We start from the raw sequence: 12,304 nt of genomic DNA on the forward strand, positions 1-12,304 counted from the left end.
GCGTCCCTGGTGACGGTCGTGACAATACGACGAGCAATTATAAGTTGGTACACAGTGCAATTAGATGTAAACATGGAATCCGACGGTCTTTTTTAGAGGCGGTAAAACAAGCAAAAATAAATCTTTTACTGCTTCGGTTATCTTCATCGTTGCCATTGAGATGAGAAAATGGGGTTCATCACCATCCGTCAGCACACGACGTGGACATAGTTACACATTAGTTAGTAGTGGAAGATAGTGGGAGATAGGGCAGTTAGCGCGAATTTCAACGATGCTTGAAAAGGGATACATTCCGCTGGCCACGGTTCGTTTGGAGCTGCTATGAATCGAGGTGGCACGAGGCAGTCGGTCGGTCGGCAGGTGGCGGCGAGGTATTAAGATAATAATTTCCGACAGCGTGAAGCAGCAATAGCGACGACTGATAAGCATAGGGCACGTTGGACGCCTGAAAGGAGCCTTTCGGGCAGAGTTTGAACTCAGTAAGTCGCTGATTAGAGCCCGAAAAAGATCCATCCCGGTCCCGGTTGCAGGTGTTGCTCGGAAAAAGCGATTGAGAATTCTGTACCAATTTTTTTTTTTGTCGACCCTAAGAAAAGTTTGTCAACTGATCGTCACGAATAAATACACCGATTACAGATTTTCTCGTTTCGGACAATCGAATAATCGCGAACAAATGGACAAGCGCAATGCGAAAGCTGGAACGATCTACCAGAACCTACCTCAACATGAGAATGGCGTTGCCCTGGCCGTTGCAGGTGAGTGTCGATCAATGGGTTTGTTTTCTATTTTTCTTAAGTCTACGAGTGGGTGTGACGCGATGACCTATTGAGCAACGAAAGTCTATGTATTATACTGATAATGCGAATTGGATGGATGAAACGATATCCAATGAAGTGTGGGCAGGCTTTTACAAGGAATTGATTTTATAACTGATTGAATATACATAACATAAATGATGACCATTTTAAATTTCTATACAACGAGCTAAGCTACTGGCAAGACCCGTTTTCTTTCACTGATAATAGACGTCGGTTATCTTTGGAGTATTTCATGGTTTCATGATGACAGGCAAATTAAAGGGCATTTTTTCGTGTAAAAGTAAAAACATATCGCTGAATGACGTTTATCGGATATTGATAAGTGAAATACTTTCGCTTTTTTGCAATTTTTCGCTTAAACATACCAATTTGGAACGCCTCAAAAATTATAAACTTTCAAATGGATACTTATCTTTACTTTCCTTTCCGGTACCTCTCTTCTAGTAAAGTAAACTCTTTTATTCAATAACAATTTGTGTTGCATTCACTTATTTTCCTAGATGTCAAATAATTAGAAAATAAACACCTGATTCGGAACGAAATCGGAAAAGCACTGCAATGATAAGTGTTTGTAAATTAAACAAACAGTGTAATAAATTGTAATAATCTTGAAAACAAGGTTACTAGTTAATTTAAATCGCAAAAAAAATCGTCAACGTATGAAATGTAGATAGACTGAGTGACGTAGGTCAGTCTCATGATGTGAAAAGGAATCATGTTACTTGGGAACTGGTCTGGCATCCATGCCTCTCACTAGAGATTTAAGAGATTTTTAGAGATATTGTGGTCTCACTGAAAATCGGTCAATACCGCCAATGTATCCCAGGAATATAACTCTTCCTGTAAAAATTGGTGATCCTGAGAAGGACCGATTGCTCGATCTAAATCAGAAGGCTCCAGCTCTTACCGTTGGAGTTACTACTACTGCTAGTTGGTCAGGAGATCGGTCCACTACGTTGTACGATGCGAAAATGAGCTCGGATCGCCAGTCGGATTGAGCTTAATGCAAAAACAGTGAGTCTCCTTCCACCCCATCACTGGTCGTCAAGATGATCCACTCATCACGTTGTCCTCGGCACAAGCAGAGGGAAAATTACACCTTTTTACCGCTGACTTGCTGCTGGTAACACTCACCACGCCGTCCGAAGCGAAAATGAGCCAAGGCACGACAGCAGCGCTCTTTTATAACTTTTCAGCTTCAAGTAGAACGATGTGCAACCAACAATCAATACAAAACTATCGATTTTAAATTCGTCATGACACCAGTCCCTAAGTGACGTGAGTGAGTTTCTTCACACACATTTAGACAGTTCCTTGTGGGGTTTTACCAACAATCAATACGAAACTAACGATTTTGGTCGATATTGGTCCCAAGCAAATCGATTAACGTAACCCATTCTAGTCGAAATTCTAGTACTACACAATGTTTGTTTTGATTTGCCATGAAAGTTTGACAGATAAAATGAGGGGTTCGTTGATTTTCTTATGTTTTGAGGGGTGCATCGATTAGCCTGGGACCGAAGATAGTACCAGAGCTGAGCCAAAAGTTGAGCACGTTTCTTCGGGTCCTTCTGGTCTTAGAGTTACCTCTATGGTGCAACCAAGTGGTACTCGATTATGTATTTATTTTGCCAGATTCGTAGAGCTATTTTCTATCAACTGATGTATTTGGATTTTAATTTCATCTATAGATGACAAAGTTATGAGCGTTCAAAACCTAACAGCAGCAAAAACGATTATCTATGATCATTATGTCGACGATTTCCTAGCGAGTTTCAGGTCCGAAGAAGAAGTAGCGAAGGTGGCGAGCGACGTGCATTACGTTCACGCCAATGGAGGATTCAAGTTTCGACCAATGAGGTACAGAGAGAGGTGAGGCAGATCGTGAATTATTGTTGTGTTTAGTAAACCAAAAAATCAACGTAAACGCAATTAGTGACGTCACTAATTGCTTGTATCGTACAGGGGTTTCACTCACACAACTTACCCGATTGCTTCACCTCGGTAATCCTGCTCATTGGTGTACGACGTCTAAAGATGTGACAACCGTCACATCCACAGACGAACTGATACAAAACGTACAGGTAAGCTCTTGTATAACCTCACAATCAGCTCGTCCCTCTCTCTGCTCTCTCGATAGTCATATATTGCGACCAAACAATTTGATCAATTTTCAATAGTTTACTAATGATAAATTACTGTTATCTTTACACCAAATAAATCTGAAACAAATGGTGTGAAAAGAATCGAAATCCATCAATAAATGGCCAAGCAATAAGCGCTTAAAATCTGACACTATTTGGTGACAGAATTTCTTGATTTGCACCCCCAGTATAGTAAAAAAAAAAACGTAGTCCTTGAGGGCAGCAACCGCGCAGGAACCACAACGAACCGAAGCGAATAATCGGAGCAAAAATGGAATCGGAGAACTGAATGTACACCGAGTCATTACTTGCTCGATAAGCCCAAGCTCTCCAAGAAAACCCGGAACTTCGTAGTGCCCAAGGGCTCCGTGAGCACGTCTGCAGTCATCTTCTCGAAAGGGCAGAAGATCAGCTTCACTTCACCTTGATCGCATAGGTCCTTGATAAAATGCTGCTTAGTGTCTATGTGTTTGGACCGCTTGTTAGTATTCTTCGTAAACTATCGTTGCTTACTGTTTAAGGGTCACCGAGATCCGCCAGCAATCGACGAACCCAGATCAACTCCTGGCAAGTCTCGCTCAATGCGATATACTCCGCTTCCATGGACGACAAACTCACACTGGTCTGCCGACGACTCACCCAGACAATAGGACCTCGGCCTTAGAAGAATACAAAACCTGTAGTCGACTTCCTGCTCTCTTGGTCACCTGCCCAGTCCGCATCCGAAAAAGCAACCAATGACCATCCATCACAAGGTCCGAATTATAGCATAAGCTCCTTCGTACCCTTAAGGTACCTGACGACTCGCTTTGCAGCCGTCCAATCCATCTCACTTGAGCCACAGACTCGGCGACCAAGCAACGACACGCTCGCGGCTACGTCAGGCCGAGCGTTGACCGCGATGTAGAGAAGAGATCCTACCAGGCTTCTGTATCTGCTAACATCCTTGAACGGCTTGCTGTCGCCGTTTGACTTTGGGTATCCAAGCTCCATTGGCGTCTTAGAAGGATTACATTCACTAAAGCCAAACTTCTCGATCAGCGACTCGATGAAACGGGTCAATCGTAGACCGTATACTCCTCCATCGTAGATAATCTCGTACTCCAAAAAAAAAATGCTTGACTGTTCCTAGGTCGGTGATATCCAAATCCTTCCGCAGCGGCCAAAATGTCGTCAACGTAAACGATTAGTAGAACTAGACCATCATGGTTACTTCGTATGTAGAGGCAACTATCAGACTGGCACTGCCTGAAGCCCAACTTCGCCAACACGACATTTAGGGCACGGTTCCAGCAGCGTTCACACTGCTTAAGCCCGTAAATGCTCTTTCTGATTCTGCAGTTCCTCATTTCCCCTATCGACGTATCCTGGAGGTTGGCGCATATATATTTCCTCCTGAACGGTACCATACAAATATGCCGTACGGACATCCAGGTGTCGAAGACCAAATCCACGTTTTCCCGCCACTGCTAGCAACGCTCGAAGGGTTTCATGTCGGTTAACCGGTGCAAAATCGTCCAGGTAATTAACCCCGTACCGATGGTTGAACCCCTGCGCTACCAGACGTGCCTTATGTTTCACAACGCCTCCGTGCTCATCCCGTTTCAACTGGAAAACCCATCGTGAACCGATGGTTTTCTTCTCCTCCGGCAGTCCATCTCGGCTTCCATAGCTTCCTTCCACGCCGGAACCTTCAGCGCTCTACGGTAGTCCGATGGCTCCTCTGTCATTGTCTTCACCAAGCCAACGACATAATCGTCGAGCTTCTTCGGATGGATTCCTCTCGTACTCCTTTGCTGCCGCTGCAGCTCTGGCTCCTCCTGATCGGCTACCGCCTCTTCATCCCCGGAGGAATTATCCAACGCATCGTCCCATCCGTCCGAATCAGGGTCTGAAGCGACCGAACACAAATCATCGACACCAGCAGTTTTACCCTGCCACTGCCCCAGGTCTTCATCATCTTTGAAAACAACATCGATCTCGACGGATGCGACTTCTACACCGTCAGTCTTATCTGGTTGTGCAACTTGCTCGGATCCATTACCAAGCTCGATAAACTTGGCATCCCAGCTGACTGTCACTCGGTTAGTGGAACGATCGAGGAATCGGTAGCCTTTACGATCCTGACAGTAACGTTAACTTTACTGACTTCTGGTTTCCGGAATCTGACAATATGTATGCGTCGCATCCAAACACCTTCAAGTGGGAAAGATCAGGCTTCCGCCCTGTCCCAAATTCGTAGGGGGTCTTGCTGATCACTCGCGAAGGCAACCGATTCTGGAGGTATGCAGCTGTCATTACTGCCTCCCCCCAGTACAGCTTGTCCATACCGGCGTCAGCCAGCATGCAAATCGCCAGTTCTTGCAGCGAGCGATTCTTTCGCTCAGCTATCCCGTTCTGTTGGGGTGAGTAGGTTATGGTGTACTGCGCTTTGATGCCCTCTGACTTGTAGAAATCACTCAACTCCCGGTTGACGAACTCGCCACCGCAGTCCGCTTTCGAGGCTTTCTCCCGAAAATGTTCTCAACCCAACGAACGTACTCCTTTATTTTCCGCGCTGCCTCGTCCTAGCTTTTCAGAAGATAGACGACTGGCTATAATCGTCTATAATGTTCATCAGATACCGGTTTTCGGAAGGTGTTTTCGTCTCCATTGGCCCACAGAGGTCTGTGTTGACCAAATCATCGAGCCGATCCGCCTTTCTCTCCGTCACCCGGGGAAAGGCTTTCGCGCCAGCTTCCCTATAAAGCAGCACTCGCAAGTAATACGTGCTCCACAATCATTTAGATTAAATCCACTTACCAGATCTTCAGTCTCAAGTCGCCGGATTACCTCTGGATCTCGGTGCCCCATGCGCCGATGCCACGTATGCTGGCACCGTTCATGATGGTCGCAGCTTGCACGCAGCGACCGCTCTTGCAGCCGCAGCCGGTAAAGGCCGCCGACCTTGTCACCAACAACGACCCGTAGCGATTTGCAGTGATTCTTCCAAATTTTGACCAGCAGCACAGAGCTTTTAAATCAGTTCCTCCATGCTGTTCAAATGCGTTTCCATGTTATCACCATCCTTCATTTGCGCACTACACAATAGGTTCAACTAATGCACTATTGTTGACATCGATGCTTCTTCGTGGTGTCTTTTCAGAGCGTAGCACATGCCACGAGCACTGTCCGCGTTTTTCACAAGTTTGAATTGGCTCTCCTCTAAGACGAGACCAATATTTGCACGCGCTATTGGCAAATCAAAGTTGGTACTCGTGGAGAATAGAAGAACTATGAAAGTGATGATGGTTTCAATTTTTTACATGGTGAGGTATACGAGTTCAATCTTTAAATGCTTATATTTTGCAAATGGAGCATTTTATTTAAATCTGGTTGCTCGTGGCTATAATGGTAGAAATGCTGAAATCTATTTTTTTTTTAATCTAGTTCGTTTATTTGGAAGGCTCAATCGCGTTAGCTTTACGAAGCCGATAATTCATTGTTCACTGTGTGTAACAAAATTCGCTTAATTCTATGTCTAGTAGGAGTTGGGCCGATTACTCGCGGCTTACTCGAGGTTAGAAGGGTACATTTTCGAAGAATAGGATCAGGGGAGGAGCTTGGGGTAGGGTTTCGTTGTCTCATCAGAGCGTTGTCGCCAGTATGAACGGTAGTGCTGTTCTAGCTTCGTCCGGAGTTCGACCGGCTATGGTGGGTGACCAGTGGGCGACGATGAGACTCATCGAGACGGGGGGACAAGACAAACAAAAACTAATAAAGAGAGACAAAAGACAAAAGGAATTAAATTCTTATACTAGACATTTGAAGAAAAACATAAACGGACTGCATATAGCAGAGATCACGGGTTGCCAACACGTCTCTGATAGGAACATGGGGTTGTCTTCCTTGGGCCTCGAGGGTATTCAAAAGTCGCTCTCTGGCGGCGTCATTATCCGTACATTGCCAAACTGCGTGTTCGATGTCATCGTAACCGTTTCCACACCGACAGATGTTGCTGTCCACGAGGTTTATTCTATTGAGATGAGCATCTAGCGAGTAGTGGTTGGACATAAGTCTACTCATCACGCGATGAAGTCACGACTTAAGCCCAAGCCTTTAAACCACGCTCTCGAAGAAACATTAGGAATAATTGAATGTAACCACCGTCCAAGATTTCCAGTGTCCCAATCGGTTTGCCAACTCGAAAAGGTACTCTGACGCACTAAATGGTAAAATTCATCGTGTGAAATTTGCCTGTCATACAATTCGCCTTCCTGCGTGCCCACCTTTGCGAGAGAGTCCGCCTTCTCATTGCCTGGGATTGAGCAATGTGAGGGGACCCATACAAAGGTAATCATATATGATCTTTCGACCAGCACACTCATCTGCTCCCTTACCTTTGAAAGGAAATAAGATGAGTGCCTACCTTGTTTCATCGACCGAATAGCCTCAATCGAACTGAGACTATCCGTGAAGATGAAGTAATGGTCTGCGGGCATGTTGGAAATCATCCCCAATGCGAAGTTGATTGCTGCCAGCTCAGCAACAAAAACGGAACAAGGTTCCTGAAGTTTGCGGAAGGCGCTAGAGTTTTCATTGAAGACACCGAAGCCAGTGGATCCACTGAGACGAGACCCGTCTGTAAAATATCTTTTCATGCAATTGACTTGTTGGTACTTTTCAGTAAAAATACGCGGAATAATAATAGGTCGAAGTTGATCGGGAATCCCATGAGTTGCTTGTTTCATGGTCAGATCATATTCAATTGAGGAACTGCGATTGGTGAAGTGAACACGGTCTGGAGTTTAACAAGGAAGACACATATCTGATGATATGTAGTGGTGGTAGATTTTCATAAATCGAGATTGTGTGTTCAGCCCAAGAATTTCTTCAAAATTAGCAATTATAAGTGTGTTCGTCACTCCGCATTTGATTAGTATTCTGAGAGAGAGCTCCCAGAAACGGTTCTGGAGGGGTGTTATTCCTGCCAGAACCTCGAGACTCATGTTATGCGTTGATTGCATACAGCCTAGAGCAATACGCAGACAACGATATTGAATTCGTTCCAATTTTATTAGGTGACTTTTTCTTGCCGAGAGAAAGCAGAAAGAGCCGTACTCTAGAACAGAGAGAATAGTTGTTTTATAAAGCGTTATGAGGTCTCCCGGATGAGCACCCCACCATGTGCCGCAAATTGAACGGAGAAAGTTGATCCTCTGTTGACATTTTTGCTTCAAATACGTAATATGGGTATTCCAAGTGCACTTTGAATCAAACCAGACCCCAAGGTACTTGAAAGACAATGATTGGGTAATGTTTCTGCCCAAAAGATTAAGCTGCATTTGGGCTGGGTACCGCTTTCGAGTAAACACTACCAGTTCAGTTTTCTGCGGCGAGAATTCGATTCCTAGATTCATAGCCCAAGAAGACAAGTTATCTAAGGAATTTTGCAATGGTCCTTGCAAGTCCACGGCATGTGGACCTCTTACGGAAACCACACCGTCATCTGCAAGTTGTCTAAGCGTGCATTGTTCTGCCAAACAGTTGTCGATATCTTTGACGTAAAAGTTATAAAGAAGAGGGCTGAGACATGAGCCTTGAGGCAGGCCCATGTAGCTAATTCTGGAAGTTGTCAGTTGTCCAAGGGAAAAGTTCATTTGCTTTTCTGACAACAAATTGTACAAGAAATTATTTAAAATTCCAGAAAGTCCACATCTGTGCAGATTGTCTGACAGAATTTCAATGGAAACTGAATCAAAAGCCCCCTTAATGTCCAAGAATACTGAAGCCAATTGCTCCTTGTGCGCAAAGGCCAGTTGAATATCTGAGGAAAGCAGCGCTAGACAATCGTTTGTTCCTTTGCTCTTGCGGAACCCAAACTGTGTATTTGATAGCAAGTTATTTGATTCGACCCAGCGATCGAGTCTCCGAAGGATCATTTTCTCCAACAATTTCCTAATGCACGAAAGCATCGCAATCGGACGGTATGAGTTATGGTCAGACGCTGATTTGCCAGGTTTTTTAATGGCTATTACTTTGACCTGTCTCCATTCAGGCGGTACAATGTTGTTTTCTAGCAAGGAATTGAATAAATCTAGCAAGCGTCTTTTAGCGATATCTGGGAGATTTTTCAGAAGATTGAATTTAATCATATCGCTTCCCGGTGAGGAGTTGTTCGATGAAAGAAGAGCCATAGAGAAATCCAGCATTGAGAATGGTCTATCCAGAGAGCTGCCGCTAGGAGACGCTTCTCGAAGAATATTTTGTGCTGGAACTGAGTCCGGACAGACCTTTTTAGCGAAATCGAATATCCATCGGTTGGAGTATTCTTCACTCTCATTAGAAGATGAGCGGTTACGCATGTTGCGAGCCACCCTCCACAAGGTGTTCATTGAGGTTTCTCGTGAGAGTCCCTCGACGAAATTGCGCCAATAACCGCGTTTTTTTGCTTTGATTAATTGTTTCAGCTTTGTCTCAAGCTTTGAATATTCCTCGAAGTAAGTGGAGGTTTTGTGTCTACGAAAAGCTTTGAAAGCATCAGATTTTTCTACATACAATTTTGTGCATTCTTCGTCCCAACCAGGTGTGGCTGGTCTCCTTTTAAAGGGTGCACTTGGAACTTTTCTTTTTTGTGCTTCCAGTGAGCTTTTGTAAATCAAATCGGCTAGGAATCGATATTCTTCCAATGGTGGAAGCGCATCTATTGATTCGACACCGATTGTCACCGCCGTTGCATATTTCTGCCAGTCGATGTTCCTTGTAAGATCAAATGGAACCCGAGATGGTTCTGCAGAGTGAGGGCCACACTTTATTGAAATGATGATTGGCAAATGATCGCTACCATGGGGATCATTGATAACCTTCCACTGACAGTCCAATGATAGCGATCTTGAACACAAAGATAGGTCGAGTCGGCTTTCTCGAGCCGGAGGTTTTGCTATACGTGTCGCTTCACCAGTGTTCAAAATAGTCAAATTGAAATCGTCACATAAATCGTAAAAAATAGCCGCTCTATTGTCGTCATATAGATCGCCCCACCCAGTACCATGGGAGTTCATATCACCCAGAATTAATACTGGGGATGGAAGAATCGAAACTAGATTCCAGAGTTGACTACGGCTAATGGAGGTTCTTGGTGGAATGTATACTGAAGCTATGCAAAGATCTTTGTTCTTCACATTTATTTGGCAAGCAACGATTTCGACGCCGGATAGAGCAGGAAGGGAAATTTTGTAGAAAGGGTAGCACTTTTTGATCCCTAAAAGTACTCCTCCATAAGAATCGTCTCTATCCAGGCGAATAATGTTAAAATCGTGGAAGTTGAGTTCTTTATCGGAAGAAAGCCATGTTTCACAGAGAGCAAATATATCACAATCAGAATTGTGAAGTAAAAATTTGAACGAGTCTAGTTTAGGCACTAGACTACGGTAGTTCCACTGTAGCACAGTGATCATATCTTCAACCTCGTTCGACGAATTATCCATCGAAAGATATGATTGATGCAAGGATGGGCCATGAAACAGTCAATTGCTTAAGCTATGATTCTAGTGTTGGAAGCAAGGCAGAAACTAAGCTTCTTAGGGGGTCTTGTATGTTGAACATGTTTAATATGAATTCCACAATGTCCGAAAAAGCTAGCAAACCTTGTTCGGACTTGGATTTCTTTTGAGAAGTTTGAGGAGCAGCTTTTTTGTTTTTCTTTTCTTTGTTGGGTAATGGCGGAAAATTCTTGCTGCATCCAGGGATTGGATCAACAGGAGCCTTCGATTTAATTTTTTCAGCCCCATTACCCTGGGAATTTTGCAATCCTCTGGGAGTGACTTTAGTTTTCTTACGGCGCACTTCCGGGAAGGGGCATTTTCTTTTTGAAGAACCGTCCATTTTTGAAGGTGCGTGTACCACCGTAGAATCACCTTCATCGGATGAGTCAGAGTCCGATTCTTCAACTGACAAAACCGAAAATTGGTTTGCATCTTGGACGGCTGATGCAGCCTTCAACATTTGAGCATATGTCTGCTTGGAGCGTCCAGAGATTGAACGCTGCACTTTATCAGAGTGCTGTTTGTACATCGGGCACTCCTGCAAGGGGTGAGGATTCTCGCCACAGTAAGCGCATTTTACTGATTCTTTGTGGCAAGAATCCTCTTTGTGGTTTTCACCACATTTGCCACAACGAGTTTTGTTGCCGCAATGGCTGGCCGAGTGTCCCAGCCTTTTGCAGTTGGTACAATTATATACCCTCTGTACAAACAGTCGCACCGGAAAAAAAGCACCATCAATTTTAACAAAGTTTGGGAGAACTGAACCTGTGAAAGTCACGCGAAACGAGTCTGAATGCCGATAAACTTTTTTACCGTCTAGCAAAGATGCTGAATGCAGTTGCCTTACATCCAGTATCTTCACTAGCGCGGTAGCGAATGTCGAGTTTTTAAAAGTTCCCGAGGCATGTTTCAAGTCCTCGACAGTCAGACTCGCGTCGGAGACCACGCCTTCTAAAGGGTGATACGGTCAAAATTTGGTCAATATCAACTTGACGTATTTCTTTCAATTTTGCATTTAAAAAACCTGAACACCCCTCATTTTGAAGGTGTGTGTGTGTAGAATGTTGCTCCTATTTTGATTTTGGAATTCACTCTTCAGTTGTCAAAATGCCGTCCAAGCAAGAAGAGCAGCGTATCAAAATTTTGCTCGCGCATCGCAAAAATCCGAGCTACTCGCACGCAAAGTTGGCAAAATCGCTAAAAGTTGCCAAATCAACCGTTACAAATGTAATTAAAGTGTTTGGGGAACGTTTGTCGACAGCCAGGAAGTCTGGATCAGGGGGAAATCGAAAACCGGAAGCCGCTGAGACGACAAAGAGAGTTGCCGGTAGTTTCAAGCGAAACCCTAACCTCTCTCTCCGAGATGCCGCAAATAAGCTGGTTGTATCGTCTACAACCGTGCATCGAGCCAAAAAACAAGCCGGACTATCGACTTACAAGAAGGTAGTGACTCCAAATCGCGATGATAAACAAAATACGACGGCCAAAGCGCGATCCCGGAGGCTATACACGACGATGCTGACGAAGTTTGACTGCGTGGTAATGGACGACGAAACCTACGTCAAAGCCGACTACAAGCAGCTTCCGGGACAGGAGTTTTATGCGGCAAAAGAAAGGGGAAAGGTAGCAGATGTTTTCAAGCACATGAAACTGTCAAAGTTCGCAAAGAAATATCTGGTTTGGCAAGCCATCTGTACCTGTGGCTTGAAAAGCAGCATTTTCATAGCTTCCGGGACTGTCAACCAAGAAATTTACGTGAAAGAGTGTTTGAATAAACGTCTGCTGCCTTTCCTGAAGAAACACGGTTGTTCCGTACTGT

At 44.4% G+C, this 12,304-nt stretch overlaps 1 protein-coding gene across 1 annotated transcript in view; it reads left to right on the forward strand.

Annotated features, from left to right (window-relative positions):
* The first annotated feature begins 629 nt into the window (after positions 1 to 629).
* The window catches only part of LOC135699952 (sodium-independent sulfate anion transporter-like), a 56,065-nt gene continuing 44,390 nt past the window's right edge, over positions 630 to 12,304 (forward strand). Inside the window, exon 1 of the mRNA XM_065220281.1 lies at positions 630 to 755. Coding sequence (XP_065076353.1) covers positions 674 to 755 — 82 coding nt within the window. The 5' untranslated portion in view covers positions 630 to 673. The remainder of the gene's footprint in view (positions 756 to 12,304) is intronic.

Source organism: Ochlerotatus camptorhynchus, unplaced genomic scaffold (genome assembly GCF_037179485.1).
Source record: "Ochlerotatus camptorhynchus isolate MF236.1 unplaced genomic scaffold, CSIRO-AGI_Acam_v1.1 ptg000010l, whole genome shotgun sequence".
Classification (NCBI taxonomy): domain Eukaryota; kingdom Metazoa; phylum Arthropoda; class Insecta; order Diptera; family Culicidae; genus Ochlerotatus; species Ochlerotatus camptorhynchus.